The following is a 21515-nucleotide window of genomic DNA, read 5'->3' as shown; positions in this document are numbered from 1 at the left end:
GTCCTCTCCTGTACAGTCATTGGTCCGGGCCTAGTCCTCTCCTGTACAGTCATTGGTCCGGGGCCTAGTCCTCTCCTGTACAGTCATTGGTCAGGGGCCTAGTCCCCTCCTGTACAGTCATTGGTCGGGGGCCTAATCCCTCCTGTACAGTCATTGGTCAGGGGGCCTGTCCTGCCTGTACAGTCATTGGTCAGGGGCCTGGTCCTCTCCTGTACAGTCATTGGTCAGGGGGCCTAGTCCCTCCTGTACAGTCATTGGTCAGGGGCCTAGTCCCTCCTGTACAGTCATTGGTCCGGGGCCTAATCCTCTCCTGTACAGTCATTGGTCAACCCTGTGGTGCCTGTACAGTCATTGGTCAGGGGCCTAGTCCCCTCCTGTACAGTCATTGGTCAGGGGCCTAGTCCCCTCCCTGTACAGTCATTGGTCAGGGGCCTAGTCCTCTCCCTGTACAGTCATTGGTCAGGGCCTAGTCCTCTCCTGTACAGTCATTGGTCAGGGGCCTAGTCCCCTCCTGTACAGTCATTGGTCCGGGGCCTAGTCCCCTCCTGTACAGTCATTGGTCCGGGGCCTAATCCTCTCCTGTACAGTCATTGGTCAACCCTGTGGTGCCTGTACAGTCATTGGTCAGGGGCCTAGTCCCCTCCTGTACAGTCATTGGCCAGGGGCCTAGTCCCCTCATGTACAGTCATTGGTCCGGGGCCTAGTCCCCTACTGTACAGTCATTGGTCCGGGGCCTAGTCCCCTCCTGTACAGTCATTGGTCCGGACCTAGTCCCCTCCTGTACAGTCATTGGTCAGGGGCCTAGTCCCCTCCTGTACAGTCATTGGTCCTGTAGGGCCTAGTCCCCTCCTGTACAGTCATTGGTCAGGGGCCTAGTCCCCTCCTGTACAGTCATTGGTCAGGGGCCCCTAGTCCCCTCCTGTACAGTCATTGGTCAGGGGCCTAGTCCCTCTCCTGTACAGTCATTGGTCAGGGGCCCTAGTCCCCTCCTGTACAGTCATTGGTCAGGGCCTAGTCCTCCTGTACAGTCATTGGTCAGGGGCCTAGTCCCCTCCTGTACAGTCATTGGTCAGGGGCCTAGTCCTCTCCTGTACAGTCATTGGTCAGGGGCCTAGTCCCCTCCTGTACAGTCATTGGTCAGGGGCCTAGTCCCCTCCTGTACAGTCATTGGTCAGGGGCCTAGTCCCCTCCTGTACAGTCATTGGTCAGGGGCCTAGTCCCCTCCTGTACAGTCATTGGTCAGGGGCCTAGTCCTCTCCTGTACAGTCATTGGTCAGGGGCCTAGTCCTCTCCTGTACAGTCATTGGTCAGGGGCCTAGTCCCCTCCTGTACAGTCATTGGTCAGGGGCCTAGTCCCCCTGTACAGTCATTGGTCAGGGGCCCCTCAGTCCTCTCCTGTACAGTCATTGGTCAGGGGCCTAGTCCCCTCCTGTACAGTCATTGGTCAGGGGCCTAGTCCCCTCCTGTACAGTCATTGGTCAGGGGCCTAGTCCCCTCCTGTACAGTCATTGGTCAGGGGCCTAGTCCTCTCCTGTACAGTCATTGGTCAGGGACCTAGTCCCCTCCTGTACAGTCATTGGTCAGGGACCTAGTCCCCTCCTGTACAGTCATTGGTCAGGGACCTAGTCCCCTCCTCCCTGTTCACCAACGACTGTGTGGCCGGGCACGACTCAACACCATCATTAAGGATTGGAACAACAAGACGATGAGACAGCCTATAGGGAGGAGTCAGAGACCTGGCAGTGTGGTGCCAGGTCAACAACCTCAACCTCTCCATCAACGTCAGCAAGACAAAGGAGCTGATCGTGGACTAAAGAAACGCCCCCATTCATATCGACGGGGCTGTTGTGGAGCGGGTGAGAGCTTTGATGATCAGATTCAGATCAGTCTCTGATGTCTTGTATTGATCCGAGGACACACCACTATACTTACCCATGGTTTAATGTCACCATACTGCAAAGCTTTGATGACCATTTTCAGACAGTCTCCGACATCTTGATAGGAAGTCACACCTGTGATGGAAAAGTAGTGATGAAATAAATAAAAAAAACAGCTCAAATGTTCCACATCCAAGTTGATAAGGAAGTTGAATTTATTACCATTTTCAAAATGTAAATAAGTAACTGAACAGCGTTTTATTGTTCATAGAACATGTGGAAAAAGTGAAACATTTTCCAAAGTGAAAAGGCTGTTCTCTACTATAACTAAAATGTACTAAAAACTCCACTCACTGTTCCTCATGCGAACCCAGAGCTGTTCTATGAAGTCCAGATCTCCTCTCTCCATCAGAGAGTTGAATATCTCTGTCTCTGATGTTCCCATCTCTGTCTTCACCTTCACTGCCTGGGGGGGGGACCACGACCAATCAGATAAAGCATTATGATGACATGTAATTTCAATTGTTCAACTTGTTCAGTTTTAAATGATACAATAGTCACACCCCTTTGATGGGTAAATGGAGAGATGGGGTAGATGGATGGAGAGATGGATGGAGAGATGGGGTAGATGGATGGAGAGATGGATGGAGAGATGGGGTAGATGGAGAGATGGATGGAGAGATGGGGTAGATGGAGAGATGGGGTAGATGGAGAGATGAATGGATGGAGAGATGGGGTAGGTGGGGAGATGGGGTAGATGGAGAGATGGGGTAGATGGAGAGATGGGGTAGATGGAGAGATGGGGTAGATGGAGAGATGGGGTAGATGGAGAGATGATTGGATGGAGAGATGGGGTAGATGGAGAGATGGGGTAGATGGAGAGATGATTGGATGGAGAGATGGGGTAGGTGGGGAGATGGGGTAGATGGAGAGATGGGGTAGATGGAGAGATGGGGTAGATGGAGAGATGGGGTAGATGGGGTAGATGGAGAAATGGGGTAGATGGAGAGATGGGGTAGATGGAGAGATGGGGTAGGTGGAGAGATGGGGTAGGTGGAGAGATGGGGTAGGTGGAGAGATGGGGTAGGTGGAGAGATGGGGTAGATTGAGAGATGGGGTAGGTGGAGAGATGGAGAGATGGATGGAGAGATGGGGTAGGTGGAGAGATGGGGTAGATGGAGAGATGGGGTAGATGGAGAGATGGGGTAGATGGAGAGATGGGGTAGATGGAGAGATGGAGTAGATGGCGAGATGGAGTAGATGGCGAGATGGGGTAGATGGAGAGATGGGGTAGATGGAGAGATGGGGTAGATGGAGAGATGGATGGAGAGATGGGGTAGATGGAGAGATGGATGGAGAGATGGGGTAGATGGAGAGATGGATGGAGAGATGGGGTAGATGGAGAGATGGGGTAGATGGAGAGATGGGGTAGGTGGAGAGATGGATGGAGAGATGGGGTAGGTGGAGAGATGGGGTAGATGGAGAGATGGGGTAGATGGAGAGATGGGGTAGATGGAGAGATGGGGTAGATGGAGTAGATGGAGAGATGGGGTAGGTGGAGAGATGGAGTAGATGGAGAGATGGGGTAGATGGCGAGATGGGGTAGATGGAGAGATGGGGTAGATGGATAGATGGGGTAGATGGAGAGATGGGGTAGATGGAGAGATGGATGGAGAGATGGGGTGGATGGAGAGATGGATGGAGAGATGGGGTAGATGGAGAGATGGATGGAGAGATGGGGTAGATGGAGAGATGGGTTAGATGGAGAGATGGGTTAGATGGAGAGATGGGGTAGGTGGAGAGATGGGGTAGGTGGAGAGATGGATGGAGAGATGGGGTGGATGGAGAGATGGATGGAGAGATGGGGTAGATGGAGAGATGGGGTAGATGGAGAGATGGGTTAGATGGAGAGATGGGTTAGATGGAGAGATGGGGTAGGTGGAGAGATGGGGTAGGTGGAGAGATGGGGTAGGTGGAGAGATGGGGTAGGTGGAGAGATGGGGTAGGTGGAGAGATGGGGTAGGTGGAGAGATGGGGTAGGTGGAGAGATGGGGTAGATGGAGAGATGGGGTAGGTGGAGAGATGGGGTAGGTGGAGAGATGGGGTAGGTGGAGAGATGGGGTAGGTGGAGGGTAGGTGGAGAGATGGGGTAGGTGGAGAGATGGGGTAGGTGGAGAGATGGGGTAGATGGAGAGATGGGGTAGATGGAGAGATGGGGTAGATGGAGAGATGGGGTAGGTGGAGAGATGGATGGAGAGATGGGGTAGGTGGAGAGATGGGGTAGATGGAGAGATGGGGTAGGTGGAGAGATGGATGGAGAGATGGGGTAGGTGGAGAGATGGGGTAGATGGAGAGATGGGGTAGATGGAGAGATGGGGTAGGTGGAGAGATGGATGGAGAGATGGGGTAGATGGAGAGATGGGGTAGGTGGAGAGATGGATGGAGAGATGGGGTAGATGGAGAGATGGGGTAGATGGAGAGATGGGGTAGGTGGAGAGATGGGGTAGGTGGAGAGATGGGGTAGGTGGAGAGATGGGGTAGGTGGAGAGATGGGGTAGGTGGAGAGATGGGGTAGATGGAGAGATGGGGTAGATGGAGAGATGGAGAGATGGGGTAGGTGGAGAGATGGATGGAGAGATGGGGTAGGTGGAGAGATGGGGTAGGTGGAGAGATGGGGTAGGTGGAGAGATGGGGTAGGTGGAGAGATGGGGTAGGTGGAGAGATGGGGTAGATGGAGGAGATGGGGTAGGTGGAGAGATGGGGTAGGTGGAGATGGGGTAGGTGGAGAGATGGGGTAGGTGGAGGGTAGGTGGAGAGATGGGGTAGGTGGAGAGATGGGGTAGGTGGAGAGATGGGGTAGATGGAGAGATGGGGTAGATGGAGAGATGGGGTAGATGGAGAGATGGATGGAGAGATGGGGTAGGTGGAGAGATGGGGTAGATGGAGAGATGGGGTAGGTGGAGAGATGGATGGAGAGATGGGGTAGGTGGAGAGATGGGGTAGATGGAGAGATGGGGTAGATGGAGAGATGGGGTAGGTGGAGAGATGGATGGAGAGATGGGGTAGATGGAGAGATGGGGTAGGTGGAGAGATGGATGGAGAGATGGAGAGATGGGGTAGGTGGAGAGATGGGGTAGGTGGAGAGATGGGGTAGGTGGAGAGATGGGGTAGGTGGAGAGATGGGGTAGGTGGAGAGATGGGGTAGGTGGAGAGATGGGGTAGGTGGAGAGATGGATGGAGAGATGGGGTAGGTGGAGAGATGGGGTAGGTGGAGAGATGGGGTAGGTGGAGAGATGGGGTAGATGGAGAGATGGGGTAGATGGAGAGATGGGGTAGATGGAGAGATGGGGTAGATGGAGAGATGAATGGATGGAGAGATGGGGTAGATGGAGAGATGGGGTAGGTGGAGAGATGGATGGAGAGATGGGGTAGGTGGAGAGATGGGGTAGATGGAGAGATGGGGTAGGTGGAGAAATGGATGGAGAGATGGGGTAGATGGAGAGATGGGGTAGGTGGAGAGATGGGGTAGGTGGAGAGATGGGGTAGGTGGAGAGATGGGGTAGGTGGAGAGATGGGGTAGGTGGAGAGATGGGGTAGGTGGAGAGATGGGGTAGGTGGAGAGATGGGGTAGGTGGAGAGATGGGGTAGATGGAGAGATGGGGTAGATGGAGAGATGGGGTAGGTGGAGAGATGGGGTAGGTGGAGAGATGGGGTAGGTGGAGAGATGGGGTAGATGGAGAGATGGGGTAGGTGGAGAGATGGGGTAGATGGAGAGATGGGGTAGATGGAGAGATGGGGTAGATGGAGAGATGGGGTAGGTGGAGAGATGGATGGAGAGATGGGGTAGGTGGAGAGATGGGGTAGATGGAGAGATGGGGTAGGTGGAGAGATGGATGGAGAGATGGGGTAGGTGGAGAGATGGGGTAGATGGAGAGATGGGGTAGATGGAGAGATGGGGTAGGTGGAGAGATGGATGGAGAGATGGGGTAGATGGAGAGATGGGGTAGGTGGAGAGATGGATGGAGAGATGGGGTAGATGGAGAGATGGGGTAGATGGAGAGATGGGGTAGGTGGAGAGATGGGGTAGGTGGAGAGATGGGGTAGGTGGAGAGATGGGGTAGGTGGAGAGATGGGGTAGGTGGAGAGATGGGGTAGATGGAGAGATGGGGTAGATGGAGAGATGGAGAGATGGGGTAGGTGGAGAGATGGATGGAGAGATGGGGTAGGTGGAGAGATGGGGTAGGTGGAGAGATGGGGTAGGTGGAGAGATGGGGTAGGTGGAGAGATGGGGTAGGTGGAGAGATGGGGTAGATGGAGAGATGGGGTAGGTGGAGAGATGGGGTAGGTGGAGAGATGGGGTAGGTGGAGAGATGGATGGAGAGATGGGGTAGGTGGAGAGATGGGGTAGGTGGAGAGATGGGGTAGGTGGAGAGATGGGGTAGATGGAGAGATGGGGTAGATGGAGAGATGGGGTAGATGGAGAGATGGATGGAGAGATGGGGTAGGTGGAGAGATGGGGTAGATGGAGAGATGGGGTAGGTGGAGAGATGGATGGAGAGATGGGGTAGGTGGAGAGATGGGGTAGATGGAGAGATGGGGTAGATGGAGAGATGGGGTAGGTGGAGAGATGGATGGAGAGATGGGGTAGATGGAGAGATGGGGTAGGTGGAGAGATGGATGGAGAGATGGAGAGATGGGGTAGGTGGAGAGATGGGGTAGGTGGAGAGATGGGGTAGGTGGAGAGATGGGGTAGGTGGAGAGATGGGGTAGGTGGAGAGATGGGGTAGGTGGAGAGATGGGGTAGGTGGAGAGATGGATGGAGAGATGGGGTAGGTGGAGAGATGGGGTAGGTGGAGAGATGGGGTAGGTGGAGAGATGGGGTAGATGGAGAGATGGGGTAGATGGAGAGATGGGGTAGATGGAGAGATGGGGTAGATGGAGAGATGAATGGATGGAGAGATGGGGTAGATGGAGAGATGGGGTAGGTGGAGAGATGGATGGAGAGATGGGGTAGGTGGAGAGATGGGGTAGATGGAGAGATGGGGTAGGTGGAGAAATGGATGGAGAGATGGGGTAGATGGAGAGATGGGGTAGGTGGAGAGATGGGGTAGGTGGAGAGATGGGGTAGGTGGAGAGATGGGGTAGGTGGAGAGATGGGGTAGGTGGAGAGATGGGGTAGGTGGAGAGATGGGGTAGGTGGAGAGATGGGGTAGATGGAGAGATGGGGTAGATGGAGAGATGGGGTAGGTGGAGAGATGGGGTAGGTGGAGAGATGGGGTAGGTGGAGAGATGGGGTAGATGGAGAGATGGGGTAGATGGAGAGATGGGGTAGATGGAGAGATGGGGTAGATGGAGAGATGGGGTAGATGGAGAGATGGGGTAGATGGAGAGATGGGGTAGATGAATGGATGGAGAGATGAATGGATGGAGAGATGAATGGATGGAGAGATGAATGGATGGAGAGATGAATGGATGAATAGATGGGGTAGGTGGAGAGATGAATGGATGGAGAGATGGGGTAGATGAGAGATGAATGGATGGAGAGATGAATGGATGGAGAGATGAATGGATGGAGAGATGAATGGATGAATAGATGGGGTAGGTGGAGAGATGAATGGGTGGAGAGATGGGGTAGATGGAGAGATTAATGGGTGGAGAGATGGGGTAGATGGAGAGATTAATGGGTGGAGAGATGGGGTAGATGGAGAGATTAATGGGTGGAGAGATGGGGTAGATGGAGAGATTAATGGGTGGAGAGATGGGGTAGATGGAGATTAATGGGTGGAGAGATGGGGTAGATGGAGAGATTAATGGGTGGAGAGATGGGGTAGATGGAGAGATTAATGGGTGGAGAGATGGGGTAGATGGAGAGATTAATGGGTGGAGAGATGGGGTAGATGGAGAGATTAATGGGTGGAGAGATGGGGTAGATGGAGAGATTAATGGGTGGAGAGATGGGGTAGATGGAGAGATTAATGGGTGGAGAGATGGGGTAGATGGAGAGATGGGGTAGGTGGAGAGATGGATGGAGAGATGGGGTAGGTGGAGAGATGGGGTAGATGGAGAGATGGGGTAGGTGGAGAGATGGATGGAGAGATGGGGTAGATGGAGAGATGGGGTAGGTGGAGAGATGGATGGAGAGATGGAGAGATGGGGTAGGTGGAGAGATGGGGTAGGTGGAGAGATGGGGTAGGTGGAGAGATGGGGTAGGTGGAGAGATGGGGTAGGTGGAGAGATGGGGTAGGTGGAGAGATGGGGTAGGTGGAGAGATGGATGGAGAGATGGGGTAGGTGGAGAGATGGGGTAGGTGGAGAGATGGGGTAGGTGGAGAGATGGGGTAGATGGAGAGATGGGGTAGATGGAGAGATGGGGTAGATGGAGAGATGGGGTAGATGGAGAGATGAATGGATGGAGAGATGGGGTAGATGGAGAGATGGGGTAGGTGGAGAGATGGATGGAGAGATGGGGTAGGTGGAGAGATGGGGTAGATGGAGAGATGGGGTAGGTGGAGAAATGGATGGAGAGATGGGGTAGATGGAGAGATGGGGTAGGTGGAGAGATGGGGTAGGTGGAGAGATGGGGTAGGTGGAGAGATGGGGTAGGTGGAGAGATGGGGTAGGTGGAGAGATGGGGTAGGTGGAGAGATGGGGTAGATGGAGAGATGGGGTAGATGGAGAGATGGGGTAGATGGAGAGATGGGGTAGGTGGAGAGATGGGGTAGGTGGAGAGATGGGGTAGGTGGAGAGATGGGGTAGATGGAGAGATGGGGTAGATGGAGAGATGGGGTAGATGGAGAGATGGGGTAGATGGAGAGATGGGGTAGATGGAGAGATGGGGTAGATGGAGAGATGGGGTAGATGAATGGATGGAGAGATGAATGGATGGAGAGATGAATGGATGGAGAGATGAATGGATGGAGAGATGAATGGATGAATAGATGGGGTAGGTGGAGAGATGAATGGATGGAGAGATGGGGTAGATGAGAGATGAATGGATGGAGAGATGAATGGATGGAGAGATGAATGGATGGAGAGATGAATGGATGAATAGATGGGGTAGGTGGAGAGATGAATGGGTGGAGAGATGGGGTAGATGGAGAGATTAATGGGTGGAGAGATGGGGTAGATGGAGAGATTAATGGGTGGAGAGATGGGGTAGATGGAGAGATTAATGGGTGGAGAGATGGGGTAGATGGAGAGATTAATGGGTGGAGAGATGGGGTAGATGGAGAGATTAATGGGTGGAGAGATGGGGTAGATGGAGAGATTAATGGGTGGAGAGATGGGGTAGATGGAGAGATTAATGGGTGGAGAGATGGGGTAGATGGAGAGATTAATGGGTGGAGAGATGGGGTAGATGGAGAGATTAATGGGTGGAGAGATGGGGTAGATGGAGAGATTAATGGGTGGAGAGATGGGGTAGATGGAGAGATTAATGGGTGGAGAGATGGGGTAGATGGAGAGATTAATGGGTGGAGAGATGGGGTAGATGGAGAGATGGGGAGTGATATCAGTCATACCTCTTTGGTAGACTGATCCTGCAGAGTCTTTACAGTGTTCTGCAGTTCTGAAAAGGAGAAGAAGAAGTGAGCGAAAGACAATAAAGATTATAATATATATATATATATTTAAACATGTTTATTTCAGAGTGGTTACAAAGCAACTCATTTCATATAGTTGTGAAAATATAGATGCTTAAATGACAAAATGTCTGAAATGTCACCATCCTACCATCCAGGTACTCCCTTGTCAACTGCACAGCAGACATGGTCTCCACAGGTTCCATCCACTCAGTCTCTCCGGTCCTCAGACCATCAGCCAGCATCTGACAACCACAACCAGCAACAGGCTTTAAAACATTACATTAGGTCTATAGTGTGATAGCCTAGTTAAACCAGGCTGAACGGTGTTGCTCACCAGGGTTGGGGTCAATTCCATTTGAAATTCAGAAAGTAATTCCTAATTGAATTTCCTCATTGAAGGAGCATTTGAATTTGATTGTCAAGTTTACTTCCTGAATTGGCTGGAATTTAAATGGGAATTGACCCCAACCCACATCATTGTAATGTAGGTTTAAAACAGGCTAATAGTGGGATGCCTAAAAAAAAAGGCATTTCAAAGTATTATTTTTTGGCACAAACCTGTAGAAACTCCAGCTCCCTGTACAACGGATACATGGGACTTCTCATGTCGCCACTGGACACCTTGATATTCTGCAGGGGGGAGAGGAGTTACCAAACAGTCCCTCCATCCTGGGTACTAGTCTAGATCTGAGAGAAACAGTCCCTCCATCCTGGGTACTAGTCTAGATCTGAGAGAAACAGTCCCTCCATCCTGGGTACTAGTCTAGATCTGAGAGAAACAGTCCCTCCATCCTGGGTACTAGTCTAGATCTGAGAGAAACAGTCCCTCCATACTGGGTACTAGTCTAGATCTGAGAGAAACAGTCCCTCCATCCTGGGTACTAGTCTAGATCTGAGAGAAACAGTCCCTCCATCCTGGGTACTAGTCTAGATCTGAGAGAAACAGTCCCTACATCCTGGGTAGTAGTCTAGATCTGAGAGAAACAGTCCCTACATCCTGGGTACTAGTCTAGAAAACAGTCCCTCCATCCTGGGTACTAGTCTAGATCTGAGAAAAACAGTCCCTCCATCCTGGGTCATAGTCTAGATCTGAGAGAAACAGTCCCTCCATCCTGGGTACTAGTCTAGATCTGAGAGAAACAGTCCCTCCATCCTGGGTACTAGTCTAGATCTGAGAGAAACAGTCCCTCCATCCTGGGTACTAGTCTAGATCCGAGAGAAACAGTCCCTCCATCCTGGGTACTAGTCTAGATCTGAGAAAAACAGTCCCTCCATCCTGGGTACTAGTCTAGATTATTAAAGCATAGAACCGGTTAAAAACATTCTGGGCAATTTTTTCCAATCGCACAAAAACACAAAGTCCTCAGAGTTAAAAAAATAAAAAAATATAAAAAATGGAAGGAAGGAAGATGGAGTGAAGAACGTTGCTCCAAATGAGTAAAAGTCTCTAAAACTTAATCTATAGTACCACTTTACGTCATCACTGATCTGCTGACCACCGAGCAATAACATCAGGAGCTGGATAACAACACAAAACTACTTTTAAAGCCTGGAGAAGTTTATTGACATGGAAGACGATACAAACTACTGTAGCCCCTCCCCCCTCCGAACAATAGGGTATTGTAGCCCCTCCCCCCTCCGAACAGTAGGCTACTGTAGCCCCTCCCCCATCCGAACAGTAGGCTACTGTAGCCCCTCCCCCCTCCGAACAGTAGGCTACTGTAGCCCTCCCCCCTCCGAACAGTAGGCTACTGTAGCCCCTCCCCCCCGAACTGTAGGCTACTGTAGCCCCTCCCCTCCGAACCATCGGCTACTGGCCACAGTGTGTCCATTAATAGTCAGCCGTAAACATGGAGAACCAGGAGGAAATGAAGAAAACAGCTGGACTCCAGACATACCCTACCGTTCAACAGTTTGGGGTCACTTAGAAAATGTCCTTGTTCTTGAATGAAAAGTACTTTTTTTGTCCATTAAAATAACATCAAATTGATTAGAAATACAGGGTAGACATTGTTAATTGTTAATGACTATTGTAGCTGGAAACGGCTGACTTTTAATGGACACACTGTGGCCAGTAGCTGATGGTTGGGAGGGGGGAGGGGCTACAGTAGCCGACGGTGCGGGAGGGGGAGGGGCTACAGTAGCCGACGGTTCGGAGGGGAGGGGCTACAGTAGCCAACGGTTCGGAGGGGGAGGGGCCACAGTAGCCAACGGTTCGGAGGGGAGGGGCTACAGTAGCCGACGGTTCGGAGGGGGAGGGCTACAGTAGCCGACGGTTCGGAGGGGGGAGGGGCTACAGTAGCCTACTGTTCGGAGGGGGGAGGGGCTACAGTAGCCAATGGTTCGGAGGGGGGAGGGTAGCCTACTGATGTTACAAGCGTGATTCAGATTTTTTCATTTGAGAAGACTGGATACATTTTTCCAATGCTAGTTAAGGATACTATAGTGATCACGTTTCAGATTGGATTTATTAACGACAAAAAAGGTATTTTTAAAATATTTTTTAAACATTTGAATTCTGGTGCCGCTCTGCACACACAATCTTAGCTAGCTACCTCTGGTCCAACGTTAAGCCAACTGTCTGAAGTTCAAAAACATTCCAAGTTCCTTCATAGAACTCATCTGTGGGACTAATTCAGATCCTTATTGTCAAAAGAAGCACTTCAAGTCCAAGCCTCCTCATCCACCCTCTCTCGTCTCAACTTCAACCGGTTCAGAACTTTATTTTGTCCGGTCAAAACAGTGGAAAATAAGAAATTAATATTGGTTCCAACCCCTGGTACTACGCAATATGCTGCCACCTTTACACCTATCCAACCCGTCAGATCTACACAAATGCCCAGGGTGTAGGGGCCAGGGGTTGATTTGGGTTGCAGCCCAAGTGTAACCTGACTACTCACCAGAGTGGCCATGGAGGAGAGAGGTGGAGTCTCCAGGATCGTCTCCACGTGGCTCCATCTGAAGTCCACTGTGACACTGCTCTGAGATTCGATAGTCGTTTTCTCCACCACAGTAGACCCAAACAGGTTGTACTGGGCTGTGCCTCTTGCAACCATCTGGGAGGGAGAAGAGGACAGGGAATCAAGGAAGTGATACAGACCACATAGACAGTCTGGGTTTTGAGTAGGTCTGTTTCACATAAATAATTAAATACATATATGAATGGAGGACAACATCAGAAAAGCAGTAAACGCAGCAGTATACCTAGCTCAACACTGAGTCTCAGCCAGTATACCTAGCTCAACACTGAGTCTCAGTCAGTATACCTAGCTCAACACTGAGTCTCAGTCAGTATACCTAGCTCAACACTGAGTCTCAGCCAGTCAGCAGTATACCTAGCTCAACACTGAGTCTCAGCCAGTATACCTAGCTCAACACTGAGTCTCAGTCAGTATACCTAGCTCAACACTGAGTCTCAGCAGTATACCTAGCTCAACACTGAGTCTCAGTCAGTATACCTAGCTCAACACTGAGTCTCAGTCAGTCTGCAGTATACCTAGCTCAACACTGAGTCTCAGCCAGTCAGCAGTATACCTAGCTCAACACTGAGTCTCAGTCAGTATACCTAGCTCAACACTGAGTCTCAGTCAGTCTGCAGTATACCTAGCTCAACACTGAGTCTCAGCCAGTCAGCAGTATACCTAGCTCAACACTGAGTCTCAGCCAGTCTGCAGTATACCTAGCTCAACACTGAGTCTCAGCCAGTATACCTAGCTCAACACTGAGTCTCAGCCAGTCAGCAGTATACCTAGCTCAACACTGAGTCTCAGCCAGTCAGCAGTATACCTAGCTCAACACTGAGTCTCAGCCAGTCTGCAGTATACCTAGCTCAACACTGAGTCTCAGCCAGTCAGCAGTATACCTAGCTCAACACTGAGTCTCAGCCAGTCTGCAGTATACCTAGCTCAACACTGAGTCTCAGTCAGTCAGCAGTATACCTAGCTCAACACTGAGTCTCAGCCAGTCTGCAGTATACCTAGCTCAACACTGAGTCTCAGTCAGTCAGCAGTATACCTAGCTCAACACTGAGTCTCAGCCAGTCAGCAGTATACCTAGCTCAACACTGAGTCTCAGCCAGTCTGCAGTATACCTAGCTCAACACTGAGTCTCAGCCAGTCAGCAGTATACCTAGCTCAACACTGAGTCTCAGCCAGTCAGCAGTATACCTAGCTCAACACTGAGTCTCAGCCAGTCAGCAGTATACCTAGCTCAACACTGAGTCTCAGCCAGTCAGCAGTATACCTAGCTCAACACTGAGTCTCAGCCAGTCAGCAGTATACCTAGCTCAACACTGAGTCTCAGCCAGTCAGCAGTATACCTAGCTCAACACTGAGTCTCGGCAGTATACCTAGCTCAACACTGAGTCTCAGCCAGTATACCAAGCTCAACACTGAGTCTCAGCCAGTGAGCAGTATACCTAGCTCAACACTGAGTCTCAGCCAGTCAGCAGTATACCTAGCTCAACACTGAGTCTCAGCCAGTCAGCAGTATACCTAGCTCAACACTGAGTCTCAGCAGTATACCGAGCTCAACACTGAGTCTCAGCCAGTATACCAAGCTCGACACTGAGTCTCAGCCAGTCTGCAGTATACCTAGCTCAACACTGAGTCTCAGTCAGTCAGCAGTATACCGAGCTCAACACTGAGTCTCAGCAGTATACCGAGCTCAACACTGAGTCTCAGCCAGTCAGCAGTATACCTAGCTCAACACTGAGTCTCAGCAGTATACCGAGCTCAACACTGAGTCTCAGCCAGTATACCTAGCTCAACACTGAGTCTCAGCCAGTCAGCAGTATACCTAGCTCAACACTGAGTCTCAGCCAGTCTGCAGTATACCTAGCTCAACACTGAGTCTCAGCCAGTCTGCAGTATACCTAGCTCAACACTGAGTCTCAGCCAGTCAGCAGTATACCTAGCTCAACACTGAGTCTCAGCCAGTCTGCAGTATACCTAGCTCAACACTGAGTCTCAGCCAGTCTGCAGTATACCTAGCTCAACACTGAGTCTCAGCCAGTCTGCAGTATACCTAGCTCAACACTGAGTCTCAGCCAGTCAGCAGTATACCTAGCTCAACACTGAGTCTCAGCCAGTCAGCAGTATACCTAGCTCAACACTGAGTCTCAGTCAGTCAGCAGTATACCTAGCTCAACACTGAGTCTCAGTCAGTCAGCAGTATACCTAGCTCAACACTGAGTCTCAGCCAGTCAGCAGTATACCTAGCTCAACACTGAGTCTCAGCCAGTCTGCAGTATACCTAGCTCAACACTGAGTCTCAGCCAGTCTGCAGTATACCTAGCTCAACACTGAGTCTCAGTCAGTCTGCAGTATACCTAGCTCAACACTGAGTCTCAGCCAGTCTGCAGTATACCTAGCTCAACACTGAGTCTCAGCCAGTCAGCAGTATACCTAGCTCAACACTGAGTCTCAGCCAGTCAGCAGTATACCTAGCTCAACACTGAGTCTCAGCCAGTCTGCAGTATACCTAGCTCAACACTGAGTCTCAGCCAGTCAGCAGTATACCTAGCTCAACACTGAGTCTCAGCCAGTCTGCAGTATACCTAGCTCAACACTGAGTCTCAGTCAGTCAGCAGTATACCTAGCTCAACACTGAGTCTCAGCCAGTCTGCAGTATACCTAGCTCAACACTGAGTCTCAGTCAGTCAGCAGTATACCTAGCTCAACACTGAGTCTCAGCCAGTCAGCAGTATACCTAGCTCAACACTGAGTCTCAGCCAGTCTGCAGTATACCTAGCTCAACACTGAGTCTCAGCCAGTCAGCAGTATACCTAGCTCAACACTGAGTCTCAGCCAGTCAGCAGTATACATAGCTCAACACTGAGTCTCAGCCAGTCAGCAGTATACCTAGCTCAACACTGAGTCTCAGCCAGTCAGCAGTATACCTAGCTCAACACTGAGTCTCGGCAGTATACCTAGCTCAACACTGAGTCTCAGCCAGTATACCAAGCTCAACACTGAGTCTCAGCCAGTGAGCAGTATACCTAGCTCAACACTGAGTCTCAGCCAGTCAGCAGTATACCTAGCTCAACACTGAGTCTCAGCCAGTCAGCAGTATACCTAGCTCAACACTGAGTCTCAGCAGTATACCGAGCTCAACACTGAGTCTCAGCCAGTATACCAAGCTCGACACTGAGTCTCAGCCAGTCTGCAGTATACCTAGCTCAACACTGAGTCTCAGTCAGTCAGCAGTATACCGAGCTCAACACTGAGTCTCAGCAGTATACCGAGCTCAACACTGAGTCTCAGCCAGTCAGCAGTATACCTAGCTCAACACTGAGTCTCAGCAGTATACCGAGCTCAACACTGAGTCTCAGCCAGTATACCTAGCTCAACACTGAGTCTCAGCCAGTCAGCAGTATACCTAGCTCAACACTGAGTCTCAGCCAGTCTGCAGTATACCTAGCTCAACACTGAGTCTCAGCCAGTCTGCAGTATACCTAGCTCAACACTGAGTCTCAGCCAGTCAGCAGTATACCTAGCTCAACACTGAGTCTCAGCCAGTCTGCAGTATACCTAGCTCAACACTGAGTCTCAGCCAGTCTGCAGTATACCTAGCTCAACACTGAGTCTCAGCCAGTCAGCAGTATACCTAGCTCAACACTGAGTCTCAGCCAGTCAGCAGTATACCTAGCTCAACACTGAGTCTCAGCCAGTCTGCAGTATACCTAGCTCAACACTGAGTCTCAGCCAGTCAGCAGTATACCTAGCTCAACACTGAGTCTCAGCCAGTCTGCAGTATACCTAGCTCAACACTGAGTCTCAGCCAGTCAGCAGTATACCTAGCTCAACACTGAGTCTCAGCCAGTCTGCAGTATACCTAGCTCAACACTGAGTCTCAGTCAGTCAGCAGTATACCTAGCTCAACACTGAGTCTCAGCCAGTCTGCAGTATACCTAGCTCAACACTGAGTCTCAGTCAGTCAGCAGTATACCTAGCTCAACACTGAGTCTCAGCCAGTCAGCAGTATACCTAGCTCAACACTGAGTCTCAGCCAGTCTGCAGTATACCTAGCTCAACACTGAGTCTCAGCCAGTCAGCAGTATACCTAGCTCAACACTGAGTCTCAGCCAGTCAGCAGTATACCTAGCTCAACACTGAGTCTCAGCCAGTCAGCAGTATACCTAGCTCAACACTGAGTCTCAGCCAGTCAGCAGTATACCTAGCTCAACACTGAGTCTCGGCAGTATACCTAGCTCAACACTGAGTCTCAGCCAGTATACCAAGCTCAACACTGAGTCTCAGCCAGTGAGCAGTATACCTAGCTCAACACTGAGTCTCAGCCAGTCAGCAGTATACCTAGCTCAACACTGAGTCTCAGCCAGTCAGCAGTATACCTAGCTCAACACTGAGTCTCAGCCAGTATACCAAGCTCGACACTGAGTCTCAGCCAGTCTGCAGTATACCTAGCTCAACACTGAGTCTCAGTCAGTCAGCAGTATACCGAGCTCAACACTGAGTCTCAGCAGTATACCGAGCTCAACACTGAGTCTCAGCCAGTCAGCAGTATACCTAGCTCAACACTGAGTCTCAGCAGTATACCGAGCTCAACACTGAGTCTCAGCCAGTATACCTAGCTCAACACTGAGTCTCAGCCAGTCAGCAGTATACCTAGCTCAACACTGAGTCTCAGCCAGTCTGCAGTATACCTAGCTCAACACTGAGTCTCAGCCAGTCAGCAGTATACCTAGCTCAACACTGAGTCTCAGCCAGTCAGCAGTATACCAAGCTCGACACTGAGTCTCAGCCAGTCTGCAGTATACCTAGCTCAACACTGAGTCTCAGTCAGTCAGCAGTATACCGAGCTCAACACTGAGTCTCAGCTCAACACTGAGTCTCAGCAGTATACCTAGCTCAACACTGAGTCTCAGCCAGTCAGCAGTATACCTAGCTCAACACTGAGTCTCAGCAGTATACCGAGCTCAACACTGAGTCTCAGCCAGTATACCTAGCTCAACACTGAGTCTCAGCCAGTCAGCAGTATACCTAGCTCAACACTGAGTCTCAGCCAGTCTGCAGTATACCTAGCTCAACACTGAGTCTCAGCCAGTCTGCAGTATACCTAGCTCAACACTGAGTCTCAGCCAGTCAGCAGTATACCTAGCTCAACACTGAGTCTCAGCCAGTCTGCAGTATACCTAGCTCAACACTGAGTCTCAGCCAGTCTGCAGTATACCTAGCTCAACACTGAGTCTCAGCCAGTCAGCAGTATACCTAGCTCAACACTGAGTCTCAGCCAGTCAGCAGTATACCTAGCTCAACACTGAGTCTCAGCCAGTCTGCAGTATACCTAGCTCAACACTGAGTCTCAGCCAGTCAGCAGTATACCTAGCTCAACACTGAGTCTCAGCCAGTCTGCAGTATACCTAGCTCAACACTGAGTCTCAGCCAGTCAGCAGTATACCTAGCTCAACACTGAGTCTCAGCCAGTCTGCAGTATACCTAGCTCAACACTGAGTCTCAGTCAGTCAGCAGTATACCTAGCTCAACACTGAGTCTCAGCCAGTCTGCAGTATACCTAGCTCAACACTGAGTCTCAGTCAGTCAGCAGTATACCTAGCTCAACACTGAGTCTCAGCCAGTCAGCAGTATACCTAGCTCAACACTGAGTCTCAGCCAGTCTGCAGTATACCTAGCTCAACACTGAGTCTCAGCCAGTCAGCAGTATACCTAGCTCAACACTGAGTCTCAGCCAGTCAGCAGTATACCTAGCTCAACACTGAGTCTCAGCCAGTCAGCAGTATACCTAGCTCAACACTGAGTCTCAGCCAGTCAGCAGTATACCTAGCTCAACACTGAGTCTCGGCAGTATACCTAGCTCAACACTGAGTCTCAGCCAGTATACCAAGCTCAACACTGAGTCTCAGCCAGTGAGCAGTATACCTAGCTCAACACTGAGTCTCAGCCAGTCAGCAGTATACCTAGCTCAACACTGAGTCTCAGCCAGTCAGCAGTATACCTAGCTCAACACTGAGTCTCAGCCAGTATACCAAGCTCGACACTGAGTCTCAGCCAGTCTGCAGTATACCTAGCTCAACACTGAGTCTCAGTCAGTCAGCAGTATACCGAGCTCAACACTGAGTCTCAGCAGTATACCGAGCTCAACACTGAGTCTCAGCCAGTCAGCAGTATACCTAGCTCAACACTGAGTCTCAGCAGTATACCGAGCTCAACACTGAGTCTCAGCCAGTATACCTAGCTCAACACTGAGTCTCAGCCAGTCAGCAGTATACCTAGCTCAACACTGAGTCTCAGCCAGTCTGCAGTATACCTAGCTCAACACTGAGTCTCAGCCAGTCAGCAGTATACCTAGCTCAACACTGAGTCTCAGCCAGTCAGCAGTATACCTAGCTCAACACTGAGTCTCAGCCAGTCTGCAGTATACCTAGCTCAACACTGAGTCTCAGCCAGTCAGCAGTATACCTAGCTCAACACTGAGTCTCAGCCAGTCTGCAGTATACCTAGCTCAACACTGAGTCTCAGCCAGTATACCTAGCTGAACACAGAGTCTCGGCAGTATACCTAGCTCAACACTGAGTCTCGGCAGTATACCTAGCTCAACACTGAGTCTCGGCAGTATACCTAGCTCAACACTGAGTCTCAGCAGTATACCTAGCTCAACACTGAGTCTCAGCCAGTCTGCAGTATACCTAGCTCAATACTGAGTCTCGGCAGTATACCTAGCTCAACACTGAGTCTCGGCAGTATACCTAGCTCAACACTGAGTCTCGGCAGTATACCTAGCTCAACACTGAGTCTCAGCCAGTCAGCAGTATACCTAGCTCAACACTGAGTCTCAGCCAGTCTGCAGTATACCTAGCTCAACACTGAGTCTCGGCAGTATACCTAGCTCAACACTGAGTCTCAGCCAGTCAGCAGTATACCTAGCTCAACACTGAGTCTCAGCCAGTCTGCAGTATACCTAGCTCAACACTGAGTCTCGGCAGTATACCTAGCTCAACACTGAGTCTCAGCCAGTCAGCAGTATACCTAGCTCAACACTGAGTCTCAGCCAGTGGGCAGTATACCTAGCTTAACTCTGAGTCTCAGCCAGTCTGCAGTATACCTAGCTCAACACTGAGTCTCAGCCAGTCAAAAGTATACCTAGCTCAACACTGAGTCTCGGCAGTATACCTAGCTCAACACTGAGTCTCGGCAGTATACCTAGCTCAACACTGAGTCTCAGCCAGTCTGCAGTATACCTAGCTCAACACTGAGTCTCGGCAGTATACCTAGCTCAACACTGAGTCTCGGCCAGTGGGCAGTATACCTAGCTCAACACTGAGTCTCAGCCAGTGAAATATCAGAGAAACAGGAAGGACTAGGAGCTAGGCTTTACCATGGACGGATGATGTCTTCTCTTGTGTTCCTGTTTCAGCTCATCTAAAGTGATGAATGCGCCCTTGTCCACAGTTGAACCTGAACATGTACGATAAACAACATGAAAGATCCATCGTCTATTGAAACCATGAATTTCAATGTTTATGATATGAGTTCTTAAATTAATACGCGTCTCTACTCTCTGGCCCTTACCTGCACATGTGACGGAGTATAGCTTGACCCCAGAGACTTTGTTGCCGGTGCAGGCGGTCTCTGCTCCTAGCCAGGTGGTACCAGCAGGGTCGGCCATGTCACAACGTACCCAGAGAGGAAGCAGGGGGCCTGGGGAGACCGCTGGAGGGAGCAGGTCGGCTGGGGACACCGCTGGAGATACAATGCTGTTCTGAGACATTGTGTACCAAGACAACAGCTGCCTGTAAGCAGAGAACACAGCTCAACATCTGAACAGATATAGCGACAAACAGACAGGGTGCTATTACCATGGTTTCATATGCCATATTAATACAATTGTAAAATGGAAAAACACTACTAACACTAGAAAAACAACAACAAAATGGAGGAGGAGGAGAACAACAACAAGATGGAGGAGGAGAACAACAACAAGATGGAGGAGAAGATGGAGGAGAACAACAACAAGATGGAGGAGGAGAACAACAACAAGATGGAGGAGAAGATGGAGGAGAACAACAACAAGATGGAGGAGGAGAACAACAACAAGATGGATGAGGAGGAGAACAACAACAAGATGGAGGAGAAGATGGAGGAGGAGGAGAACAACAACAAGATGGAGGAGGAGAACAACAACAAGATGGAGGAGAAGATGGAGGAGGAGGAGAACAACAACAAGATGGAGGAGAAGATGGAGGAGGAGGAGAACAACAACAAGATGGAGGAGGAGAACAACAACAAGATGGAGGAGAAGATGGAGGAGGAGAACAACAACAAGATGGAGGAGAAGATGGAGGAGAACAACAACAAGATGGAGGAGGAGTAGAACAACAACAAGATGGAGGAGGAGAACAACAACAAAATGGAGGAGGAGGAGAACAACAACAAGATGGAGGAGAAGATGGAGGAGGAGGAGAACAACAACAAGATGGAGGAGGAGTAGAACAACAACAAGATGGAGGAGGAGAACAACAACAAGATGGAGGAGAAGATGGAGGAGGAGAACAACAACAAGATGGAGGAGAAGATGGAGGAGGAGAACAACAACAAGATGGAGGAGGAGAACAACAACAAGATGGAGGAGAAGATGGAGGAGGAGGAGAACAACAAGATGGAGGAGAAGATGGAGAACAACAACAAGATGGAGGAGGAGAAGATGGAGTAGAACAACAACAAGATGGAGGAGGAGAAGATGAGGAGGAGAACAACAACAAGATGGGGGAGGAGAAGATGAGGAGGAGAACAACAACAAGATGGAGGAGGAGAAGATGAGGAGGAGAAGATGGAGTAGAACAACAACAAGATGGAGGAGGAGAAGATGAGGAGGAGAACAACAACAAGATGGAGGAGGAGAAGATGAGGAGGAGAAGATGGAGTAGAACAACAACAAGATGGAGGAGGAGAAGATGAGGAGGAGAAGATGGGGAGGAGAACAACAACAAGATGGAGGAGGAGAAGATGGGGAGGAGAACAACAACAAGATGGAGAACAACAAGATGGAGGAGAACAACAACAAGATGGAGGAGGAGAAGA

At 50.5% G+C, this 21515-nt stretch overlaps 1 protein-coding gene across 1 annotated transcript in view; it reads right to left on the bottom strand.

The window, feature by feature from the left end:
• Window positions 1-20227, bottom strand: part of zwilch (zwilch kinetochore protein) — a gene marked incomplete at its 5' end in the record, with an annotated part of 28126 nt that extends 7899 nt beyond the window's left edge. The window contains 8 exon segments of the mRNA XM_046351580.1: window positions 1933-2012; window positions 2232-2343; window positions 9397-9443; window positions 9608-9701; window positions 10018-10089; window positions 12360-12515; window positions 19813-19892; window positions 20007-20227. Of these exon segments, the coding sequence (XP_046207536.1) occupies window positions 1933-2012; window positions 2232-2343; window positions 9397-9443; window positions 9608-9701; window positions 10018-10089; window positions 12360-12515; window positions 19813-19892; window positions 20007-20227 (862 nt within the window).
• Between the last annotated feature and the right edge of the window lie 1288 nt (window positions 20228-21515).

The sequence above is a fragment of the Oncorhynchus gorbuscha genome, linkage group LG06 (assembly GCF_021184085.1).
Source record: "Oncorhynchus gorbuscha isolate QuinsamMale2020 ecotype Even-year linkage group LG06, OgorEven_v1.0, whole genome shotgun sequence".
In the NCBI taxonomy this organism is placed as follows: domain Eukaryota; kingdom Metazoa; phylum Chordata; class Actinopteri; order Salmoniformes; family Salmonidae; genus Oncorhynchus; species Oncorhynchus gorbuscha.
Note: the sequence above shows the minus strand (reverse complement) of the source record. Positions and strands in the feature narration are given on the sequence as shown.